We start from the raw sequence: 11,849 nt of genomic DNA on the forward strand, positions 1-11,849 counted from the left end.
CACCGGTCGATACCGTTGCGTTTCGACGTCTATGAATGAGCGACGTGTAGCCATCAGCTGTAGCTTTAAAATGTTCGACAGCCGTTCCTGCCTTCAGATTCCTTCCGCTACGTTAACGTCTACGACACACCTAAAATAGCTGATTTTTTTCCGCAGTGGATTGAGGAGATGCTTCGGCACTGGGCCGCTTTTACTGAGTAAGGTTTGATTATTACGATAGAGAAGTGCGCGATGCAAACAAGGAACACCGCACCGCACGCCTTCGAAGCCCTACGCTAACAGCACATGATGAACCTTCGACGCTTCCGTGGTTTCGATTCTTCTTCCGTCTGCTCCACGGTGGCGCTTTTGGCCGATTTCGCCTTCCGGTTCTTGGCACGATCTTCCTGCAAAGGAAAGGAGGCCGTGTTTCCGTTACGGATCGTTACGTCACCACAAACACCGGAGCGCGCTTCACTTACCTCAACCAAAACACCGATTTGCAACGTTTTCAGCTCCTTCATCGCATCCGACGAATGGCCGAAGTCGTCGAAGTCTTTCGTACCGTCCTTTCCGGCCCACTCGGTGATCAGCTCGCTGCCGCCCGGGTGGTTCTCCATGTAATCGGTCACATCGTACACAATGTCACTGACCACAATCCACGTCCGCGTACCGTTCTTGCCGTCGCGTAACGCCACGTCCGCCATCGTGTACTGTCTAACCTCCGCCGGCATGGTTGGTGGAACTGAGCACGACCTTTTTGCAACCAAGAGCGCGGTCCGCGAAATGGATGGCCTTCATTGGGGCGGATTCTACAAATTTATAGATGATTTCGGCACGCCACCCGTCCGATCCGCGTGTAATCTTGTGGGCGTGCGAAGATTATGGAACAGACAATGAGATCTACGTGATTTCAGGCAGCATTACCGCAGGCGGAGCTATCGGTACGTGATAACGGCTATCGGAACGGCGATCGGTCCGAGCGCCGACGCCAGTTTGTTACGAAAGGCGGATCATAGCAAGGCACAGATAGCGATTAGCGTAGCTTGGGAAGTGTAGGAAATGTACTTCATGCTGAATCACTTTAGGGAACACTTTCTGGGGTTGCGCCAACAAATTCTGTAAACTGCTTTTTCAAATCAGACGGTTACACGAGTGCGATTAAATGAAAAGTAGATTGCGCGCAAGAGCAATGGTTCACGTCACCGCTATTGTCAGTGTGCAACATTGCACGAAACAAAACAAAAGTTCACAGATGGCGCGAAAAATTGTACCCAATATCGCATACAATTTTCTTGATTGTATGCGATTTTCGATTCGGGAAGCGTGCCGTTAGGAAAACGTTAAAATTTCAACCGTTTGTTGAACAATTTGTTGTTGGTTGGTCCATCATTCGTATTCGTATTTTGTATTTTTTGGTTAAATTATGGTTGAAATTTTAGACTTTATAAATAATGAATATAAAATGTTATCAATGAATAGCGCAATACGAGCAATACGAGCAATACGAGCAGTACTCGTTTTGGCTCCAACACTAAGCAATAGAGAATGGATCACCAATAGACCAACAAACGAACACACAAACATGAACACAATACAAAACCGTTACCATACCAACTCAAAGCTCATTCTGTTTTTCTTTCCTCTGAAAATGTGTCATAAAATTACCAATCCATTTAAAACATATTTATCAATTGCGGTAAATAAATGCTTGCAGGTCGGAAGCATAGGGTACGAAACATTCTCAATTATGTTCACTATACCATAAGTATTCAACAACCCTGTACCATAAAAAAGGGTCATAAACTTGATTCTTTCGATGCCTAGCAAGTGCTACATATCTATGGCGCATAGTCTCGATTAAAGCTCTTTTCGGAATATTCAATTACCCAACCGTTTTGGTTAAAAACGCCAAACTTACTTCGGTAAATGAGTTGAGAGTTTTATTACCACCTTAACCCGTGGCGCCAATGCAAATTCGTACGCAGCGGTTAATCGATTAACGTTCTACTCCCTAAAGGGCCACCAGAGCCAGGGAAGATTGACGTCTTTTGGGCTAACGAAATGCCGTAAATATACATTAATCCAGACACGTTTGCGAGGGCCTCTAAGCAGTAGCAGAAGTTTGTTTGAAATGGCGCATTTCATGTACCCTTTTAATTGCCACAATTGAAGGGTAGACGCTCGTTGGTAATTCTGCTGCGCGCCGAGGAATGGGCCAAAACGATAAAGCATCCTCCACGATGGGAATAATTAATGTTTGCCATCATAAAGCGTGAACCAAAGGGTTCGATTGAAAACGATAATCGGGAATAGATTTGTAGTCTTAATCGTGCCGGCAACGACAACGAAACGGGGTGTTCAAGGTAATTACGACATTTTATTATGTTTAGTTTAAGGAATTTGTCGCTTATAGCGCTTGAATGCCATGATTAGTTAGGTAGTTTGTACTGTAGAGTTATGGTACTGTTTGTAATGTAAACATTTCATTGTCATGAATGGCCTATTATTGCGTCAACTATAAAAATGAAACAAGGAACTATAAAACGGAACGGAAACTATAGGATTTATCGACTAAATGCTATTTATTAAACTTAATATTAGTATAAACAAAGATTTGTTGCACAAATATCGACAAAATTATGTACGGTTTATCACCTAGAAAGTATCATACCGACCTGTGCTAAAAGAAAGAGAGAATACAACGCATTAGGAACAATTGAGAACAATTGAGGCAAGGCTCTGAGATAAAAAAAAGTTTGCATGTCGATAATTACGTTCCGTATCGGAGAATGCAAACGGTAAATTGGAAAGTCTCTTTTTCGTGAAACTATCGAACGGCCATTATGCCCATTGCCGCCCCACCATTTGAGGACGATTTTCAACCGTTTTGTGCTTTATGCAAATCAGGGCCATTTTGTTCAAACGCTCCCACTCGCTTCGAATGCAAATCGTAGCATACGGAATGGGTGCACGGATCGAACATCCGGCCAAAGAAGGCAAAACCGAATGGTTGAACACAAAAAATATCATTAAACCTTATTGCCGCTGATCGTATCGCAGAATCCATTGATCATTGCAATAAAAGTGGGGGCGAGTGCCAAAAATCCTGAACCAAACTGAGCCACACTTCCGATCGAACTGAAAGCAGGAACTGTGCCGCCAAGCGGGACAGGAAAGATTTGCCAAACTAGCTCTCGGGCCGGGCCTGGAATTGAGATACCTTTCGCACGTCGAAGCTCGGCACCGGCCAACGAGGCCAAGGCTCAGCCACAGCCAAGAAAATCGTGGATGAATTGTGACTCTCGATTCGTCCTTGTTTATTCCTCTCCTGCGCGTAACCTGATCCTCGTTTCTAGGATAGGTTATGGTTTGTGGCCGTGACCACCCGGTGGTGCCGTTCTCTCCTGCACCGCTTGCATGGGGGCCGTGGGCATGTTTATAAATCTGTGCGCTCCATGACAGACACCGGGACGCCCGGCCGTTGGCCGGCAGCCATCGCCAACGGCACACACGGCAGTGGAGTCGTCCTGGCGAAGCACGGCGCTGACTATGCGACAGATTTGGGATCCCGCCGTACAGGCATTATGTGCGGAAAAACCGAACCGAGGCCAGGTTTGGAATGTGGCCTCTGGCTATCACATCGCACAGGAAAGGATTTCTAGCGATGAAAAAGGTCAGCTGGGAGTGAAGGATAAAAGGCAACCCGTGGAAAGTGACACTGCACGAAAGAGCCTGTCGCTGGCATGAGTGAAATTTCAATCAACACAAATAATGGGTTCATTCTAAATTCAAAAGTTGTGTAAGACACAGGTTCCAAAAATTAATAACGTTACAAATAGGAGTTCTTGATCGATGTTCAACAAATTTTTTCTCACATCCTGGTACAGCAACAGCAGCAAAACCCGAAAAAAGCGTTGATGGGTTTTTACCGAGTAACCTCACAAGTCCCAAACGGAAGCTCCATCGTTTGAAATACTAATACCCGGATTGCGGAGCTCTGATTTTTACGACCCTGACGGCGCCCAAGTAGGCGACCGAACGGAGGAGGTGATCGTACTGTAAATTAACTGCCTGATTAATGGGCCGTTATCGAGCCATGTTGGGCGGTCTGATCTGTGGTTGGACCCCTTAACTCCCATGCACCCAAGAGTGGACCTTCATTGGCACTTTGCTTCAAAAAGTCCTTAAAAATATTCTGCCTCTGGCTGTACGCACTTCCTGGAAAGGTAATTCATCTATCAAATGTTCCGGCTGCCGTCCTCTCGCAAGGTGCAGCTGGACGCCAGCGTAATCCGTATGGCAATTAACTAGCTGTTTATGCGATTCGTCGCTTTTGGGAGCTCGTGGGAGCTACAAAGGCTTGGGTCCGTTAGTGCAAGGACGGGAATATTAATTAGCCATGTCGCCAGGGTTCGGTTCGTTCGACCGACCGATTGGCAATGAAGTCATGGGAAACCCGAACGGCCCTGCCGCATCAGGCACGCCTGGTCGGCTAGTTTAACGCAATCTTTCGCTGGTAAACACCATATAAACTCGATGAATGATTTTTCGAAGAGACTTTGCGCTAACCGAGCTATAGCTAACCGAAAACTTTGCGTTACGCTTTGAGAATGGAAAATTTTGAAAGATTTTGTAAAATATTTACTTACGGTGTACGGTTGTAGAATTGAGAACTGAAGAAAAATTCTTAAACTGTTATTTAATAGAAGCCGTTTTGGAAATTCACAATCTTTGTAGTTGAGTGGCGTCCACACCTTGGAGAACTAATAAGGTATGTAGCATTTCTTTAAAGGAAAAATCGAATCAATAAATCCACGAAGATAGGCCACAAAATGCCGCAAACTCTAACGCTTTAAACTTGATGGAGTGGATCCAACATCTAGCGCCGTTCATGAACCATGTTTTGAGTAAGTTGTAGTGCGGTCATGATTTCGTAATTATCGGTGAGGCTGAAATTTGGGTTCCGAAACTAATAACAAACATGATCTAACTTTCTCCTGCTGCTGCCGCATGTAAACCTCAGTTACACTGATAAAGTAGGGCAACGGCGGATGGTAGTCAATTTACGTCGCCTGTTTCCGCCATAAAGAGCAGGCGGCATGGTAACGTTAATGGTTTAAATAATAATTATTAGGCCGGCAAAAGCTATGCTAAACAGCCGTCGGTGGCACTTACGGCGCGCGTTCCGTTCCCGCTTTCCGAGCCGTGGACTTTTATTCAAATTTTCTCGTACAGTCTACCGTCAAGCGGTAGTAAGTTTCGCGTGGCGTAACATCTTAATTGACCGTGTTTAGCAAGAGCCACGACCGACGGCCGCGTCAGCATCCTAATCAATTCCCCAACGACCCATCCCCGGGGGAGATTCGCTCCGAGAATCATCGGAGCTCATCCTCATTGGCTCATTGCTGAAAACTAAGACCATAAACGTCGCATTTTGTCGTCTTTCGCCCACGGAGCCTGTGGAGCATTCGCATCGGGACCCCCACAGCCAAGCGAACGGCAGCAGTGCAACGTCGTCGTCGTTGCTGGAGCCACGCGTTCGCAACCAGGTTGCGCAACCATTTTGTCTCGTTAATCGGTTGGGTTTTTTTGTTCCCTTTTTGCTTCATTAAAAGCCGCCCACCGATCGCGAACGATTTGCGACAATAAACATAAATCACGATGTTATGTTGAACATAGATAATAATTATAAATATGTGGGCGTCCATTCGAGTGACACATTTCGGGCCTTTTGGGGTCACTCTCGGAGTGACTATAACGGTACGGACGATTGCAGAACAGCAGCTAATCCGGACCAAACCAATCCGACCGTAACACAAACGGGGGACAGGGCATGTTGAAGTAAACGCTTGGGGTTTGGCTTTGGCAGGGTTGGCAAAGGGATTGGAATCAACGCACGCCAACCTCCGTGACGTACGATGGATCTGGTGGATCATATCGCAAGACACACAAAAGGTGCCGGTGGATCACGGTAAACCCACCCAGTGTCATCCTCAGTACGCGTTACGCATCGTTTAACCAAACCCGGTAATTGCGTCACGGAGCGACACGAGATGTGGATCATCGGTACGCTCCGGAAGACAAAAGGATACGAAACCGTGAAGCACCCTCTGTTCGATTCGGTGGAAAACTGTTGTTCCTGTTTCGTGGAAGATGAAGGAGCACACTGGCAGAAGCGCTAAGGTTTCGTGATCCTCTCCGCTCGGTGGCTAATGTAGTAGAAAGAAATTGTTCACTTCCGCCAATAGTATTGGCTGGCGTAACAACATCCGTTGTTGCGAGCCAAGCATTCGGGGGGGCATGTCTCCGACCGAGTTCTCTTTAACTCGCGAAATGCTTACATTGTTTTCGGATAACACAAAAATCGCCTCAAAAAATATTCTTCATCCAACTCGACCACGAGATTGGCGCCGTGATTGGAAAACGGATGTCCGGATTCTGACCTCTCTCGGACTAAGCGCCACGCACACAGCGACACACGCGCTCGATTGTAAGTGCAGCGGACGGGTATAGGAACAAGCATAAAATGATAACATTGATGGCGCGGGGTGGTGGCGAACGCGGATCCTTACGGTCTGTCGCGCGCTACTTGGGGTAGTTTTCGGTTGGCGATCGATGGCGGTTGGCGCCATGCTGTCCTCGACAAACATCATGAGCGCCTCGGTTGGTCTGTCGGTTCGTACGCGCCAGCAAAAAAAAAACCGACTGAAGATCCGGGCCAGCCTCCGGCACCGTTCTCGTGAGAACATTCATCATCGGACCCGAACCGAAAGAATATTGATCGAGTTTTGCGGCGAAGCCACCAACTGCCGAGGCGAACCAACGAGCTTTCTATGCTCTCAATCAATTGATTTGTCTGGGGCGTTATTTGGGCTTTAAGAACATGAATTTTCCACCGGAGGGCAGCAAACTTATGCTGGGCACAGTTTCAAACTATTCTATTTAAAACGATCGATTTGGAATGTTTCATAATGCTGATTTCGGAGAACGTGTTTTCACTTTCCTCTCACATTTAGTTCTTAAAGATGAACCAAAACCAGTAAAACCCCCAAAAATAGAAAACCAAACTAAAGCCTCAATGGCTGTCTAGGTGTTCCCAACCTAAGCTATCCCAAATGTGTGTTTATTTGTGCATCCACCAGTTTGTGGACTAACCGAAAAACATCATCTGGGAAAATATTCCATGGAAATGCATTCGGGATGGTTTTCCCCCCCAGGACCCAAAACTCTTGCCATTGAACAGCAAACTTTTAGCTAGCAAACAGTGTGTGTGTGTTGCAATACACAAAACTGGGACAAAAAGTCATGTGGGCTCTGGGTCCAGCGTGGTCGTGTGGTCAATCCCTGGACTGGGATTATTTTTATGATAAATTCGCTGTGACCAAAACCGCCGCACTGTTTGTGACAGTTTTCGGGGGAATTGATAGTTCGCGCACCAAACGAGCTAACGGACTGGCCCATTAGCGCCCCGGCTGGCCATTGCGCGTCCACCGAGAGTGCATTTACCAAGCCTCGGAACTTCCGTCAGGTAAGCTGGCTTGAGTGCGCAGTGTAGTGCCAGAGAGCCTCAAAAATATGATGGCAAGATTCGGAAAACAACAAAAGTCATTAAAAACTGTTTTCGTGCAAAAGGCAAGCTGCCCGAAGGATCACACGACCTACACCCAGGGCACCTTCGAGAGATGTTGGCCAAGTTTACAAAAAAAACCAGCTTTCGTTTCATCGTACCGAAAGCCAGCATAATAGCGGCTCTTTTTGTGTGTGTTGAGCTATTTTGGGTGGTTTCGCCGCAAAAAAGTTGTGGAGCATATTTTTCAACGATGCGCCCACACGTCTCATCGAACAGCAGCCCCCAGGCCGCGGCCTACCAGGCCGCGGCCTACCAGGCCCGGCTGGCTCGGAGGATGCTCGGAGCCGTCCACAACCCGGGACGACACCAGTCTCTCCAATAAATCAGCCCAACTTTTTGGCATCGGATCAACAGACCTGACCCAGTTACATGGTTACACTCAGCAGCCCGGTTGCAGCAAGTTCAACCAACCGGCCTAGGTCAGGGCGGAACTCAATTCACCTCCAGTTCCGTGTTCCGGTCACCCAGCAGGGAACTGCACTCAGATAACAGGGAGCAGCAGCAGAAAAATAATTTACCCCGAACAGCAAACATGAATATTTCGTTTTTTTACCGGCCCACCATTCGTCCTTTTGGGGCGTAACCGTACCTCGGGAGGCGAGTGGCGGGCGGTGGTCGAGCGGTGAGTGTGTACATCAGAATGATAGTATGAATGTTTGAACAGTGGAGCCGTTTTTCGTCCTGCGAAGCAGTGTTTGTTACTGTTTGTCCATTTGCTGGCCAGTACAGGGCGCTCGGTGGTATTTATTCCCAGCCCAGGGCCTCGTGAATCTTTAGTGAATAAATAACAGCAGCCACAAACAACAATTTATTTATGGTGAAACGGTAGGTTTCATGATGAAATTTCCATTACTAACCTTCAGGACGGCAGAAATAATCCGTAACTCGCAGTAATATTCGCTCATTTCTTTTTTATTCGCTCAGAATAATATGTTTATTGTTTTGCTGCCTTACACACAGTACCAGGTTATTGTTGTGTTCTTCAGTTGGTTGGGTTTTTCTTAACTGTTTTGGCCAGAGCCTGCCGGTCGGTAGAGAATTGCGCGCTAGTGGAACTGAAACCTTCCCTCTATCATCGTTACGTTCAATCCACATTTGTTTTCCCTGTGCTTTTGATGCGCAACGAGTGCCACTTTCTTGGCGTTGGCGTATAACGCAATAATGCGCACAAGGAGATGGCTTTCGAGTGGAACAGATACTTCCCCAAACCTGGGCTGGGCTGGGTAGGGTGCGGAAAGTATCCGCAGTGTAGGAGCATCGAATGCGCGCGCGATGATGGCCATATTGCTTGCTTCGGTACGCGCTTCGTCCTTCGACTGTAATTGTCTGTATGTTTGTTTCGTAAACATCATATCCTATTTGCCTACATATTATACACAACGTGCTCCTAGCTCGTCTGGCTCTCGCGGGGTGCTGGCCCACAATGGTCCAAGTCCACTCTCCGAGCGCCTCTCTTCCGTGCTGTTCCGGTACTACTACCGTTCTTCAGTTTCAGCGTTTCCCGCCGCATCTTGCGTCAATTTATATGAATATACTTTGCTTTTTTATATTACCTTCCTAGAGTCTACCTTGTTTTAACCATGGTTTCGTTAAATTAATTTATTTTCCTGTTTGAACTGTATTTATTAGATAAATACAAAGACAGTTGCGCTCCGCACTAAACGCTCCTCTTCGGTTTCTTCTCTCCACTTTCCCCATTTACACGACTCTACTCTCCCCCGATTTCAATGCTGCGTTCACCTTTCTTACGTTTTTAATTCGGTAGTTTTATTTCATGCACTCATTTCATCCTCATTGCATCGATAACTGGCTACGCGACACGCGTGATTCGCGATTTCGCGACTTACGTTCTGATTTGGGCCCCAGCGTTATCGTGTTCGAATGCGATTAAACCTTCCCGTTGCGGCCCATTCTTCGTTTGCACGACGTTTAACCATAAGTAGTGCTTTGTGTCACCGTCAGCGCATAATGGAAATAGCAACGCAAAAAAAAGCTGTAATAATGTTGACGCCTGTACACCCGCAGTGGCCCCATCGTGTGAGCCATTTTATGCTTCGTTTTCGTTCCTCTTCATTGTATACAGGTAATGACTCGAATTTCGCAGACTTGTAACCGAAAGATTGGCCAAACAGGGAGGAACATAGAAGAGCGATTCCGGGTCGAGGGGGGGTTGTTAAGGAGTAATATAGAAAATAATAATTGCAACCTACATCTAATATATATCACTGGAACTGGAATAAGCAATTTTCCATCCGCATTTTTTTTATCCATTGGTTTAATTCGTTTGTTTGCATTCGGCGACGATTTCATTGTTTTTTTTTCCGGTTCTGAGTTGGCTTTTTTTTTTGTTTTCCACTTGTCGTGCACTCTTACAAACTGTGTTGTAGTACCCTTTTCCGTGCTTCTATCGCTAACCGTTCGAAGGGAGTTCATGGCACCGTGTAACATTAGACCTTCGCTCTGTGTGCTCAGTTTTGCATTCGGTCTGCGGAACTGAGGTTGGCTTCACCGTTTTGAAATACTGCACAACGGACGGGACATGATGCCGTTCAGAGCGTGTGGGTGGGTGTGTGGTTTTCGTTCCTTCTTGGCAGGAAGCTGAGTAAACGCTTCCCAACCGCGTTCCGGGACTTGCTTTCGAGGGGGCAACTCTACGCGGGCTGGGCTTTTAAACAACAATCTAGTAACAATAAATTATTTGCTCTTAATTTTGCTTCGCTTGTCTTCGCTTCGGAAGCTGTAAACCTACACACACACACTCTCACTCACACACACACACACACACTGTTCGCTAGTGCTCTTGTCGCGTGTCCCGTACGCAACTTCCCCAACACAGTAGCGCGCCCATTCACCCATCACCCGTTGTGTGTCGCGATCTCTGTTTGGCTGTGTGCAGTGTTTCCAGAGTTTTTCTTTATGTTTTCTTTTCCCTCGGCTCCATCACAGATAGTGCAAACACACGGTAGTGTTTGCGATACTTTGCATTCCCCGTGCCCGTGAGCCCAGAATGTTCGGTTGGATTCGTTCACTCAAGGATCACACGCTTCCGCTCTTCAATACTACGGCTTTACTTTTGGTCACACACAGCAGTCCAGCAACACGTAAACAATCGAACAATTCCACACACTCATACACTGTTACACACCCCACACATACACACATGTGGCATATACGAATAGGAATGGAATTGGTATGTGTGAATTGGTGAGCGCAGTCAGTCTGACGATGGACATAGACGTGGACGGTTGTGTCCGAGAGCTGCGGGAGCGGCATAGTGAATAATAATAAAGTATAAGGATATCACATTGGCGATCCTGCCATGTAAGATTTCATGGCGGAACGAATTGGTGAGAGAGCAGCGACCCGGTTTCGGACCATAGGCGCTGGCCAAGAGTGACCCGGCTTAGGGCCATAGGCATTCGCAGGCAATGGTAGTCGGGTTAAGACCATCGACACCGGTAGAGGGGAGCAGCGACCCGGTTTCGGACCATAGGCGCTGGCCAAGAGTGACCCGGCTTTGGGCCAGGAGCATTCGGAGACAACGGTTAACACGTGGGAACGTGCAGGAACACGAAGAGTTGGATAGCTTGGATGAGGTAAGAAGATACAGTGGAAGAGAGTGCTGTACGTAGCAACGGAAGTTCGTGGTATTGGTGTTGGAATGGCAGTGGCGGAGTAAAGCAAGCAAGATAGGATTGCATAAAGAAACACGTTCGAAACTGGTGCGAGAGAGGATTGTGTTGGTGGCTTGAAATACGAGCGCGAGAGTCGGACGGTACGGGGAAAGAGAATAAGCTTGCAGAGCGCAACACGCCTGCCCGGGCTTGGCCCGATAGCGTGCGCAATGCAATGCTTATGTGTGGGGAGAGTGTCGAGGGTCGCGCGTCACGGTGGGGCTAACACTTCGAACGCTACTCGCCCGCCGTGTGCGCGCGCCCTCACAGATCGCCAGTAGTTCAAGTATGTGCGAAGTGCTACACGCCAGAGCGGACTTAGTCCGGTATAGCGTTGCGCTCCGCACATGTGAGAGAACAGAGAGAGAGTAATGAGGGTCGCGTGTATTGGTGTGGTGCTCCAACGAGCAAACACTTAGAACGCTTTATGCCCGCCTGGTGCGCGAGCCCTCACAGATCGCCAGTAGTTCAAGTATGTGCGAAGTGCTACACGCCAGAGAGGACTTAGTCCGGTATAGCGTTGCGCTCCGCACATGTGAGAGAACAGAGAGAGAGTAATGAGG

General features: G+C 47.5%; 1 protein-coding gene across 1 annotated transcript; it reads right to left on the bottom strand.

Moving 5' to 3' along the window:
* Window positions 1-275: 275 nt before the first annotated feature.
* LOC128266919 (cytochrome b5-like) lies at window positions 276-713 on the bottom strand. The gene is made up of 2 exons (XM_053003707.1): window positions 462-713; window positions 276-386 (listed from the first exon to the last, which is right to left on the bottom strand). Exons 1-2 carry the CDS (start codon window positions 711-713, stop codon window positions 276-278), a joined length of 363 nt encoding a protein of 120 aa, XP_052859667.1.
* Window positions 714-11,849: the final 11,136 nt, after the last annotated feature.

This window comes from Anopheles cruzii, chromosome 2 (genome assembly GCF_943734635.1).
Source record: "Anopheles cruzii chromosome 2, idAnoCruzAS_RS32_06, whole genome shotgun sequence".
Classification (NCBI taxonomy): Eukaryota; Metazoa; Arthropoda; class Insecta; order Diptera; family Culicidae; genus Anopheles; species Anopheles cruzii.

Coding starts and splice junctions, on each gene's coding strand:
- LOC128266919 (XM_053003707.1), bottom strand. CDS start 713: ATGCCGGCGGAGGTTAGACAGTACACGATGGCGGACGTGGCGTTACGC. Junction 387..461: donor AAATCGGTGTTTTGGTTGAG/GTAAGTGAAGCG, acceptor TTTCCTTTGCAG/GAAGATCGTGCCAAGAACCG.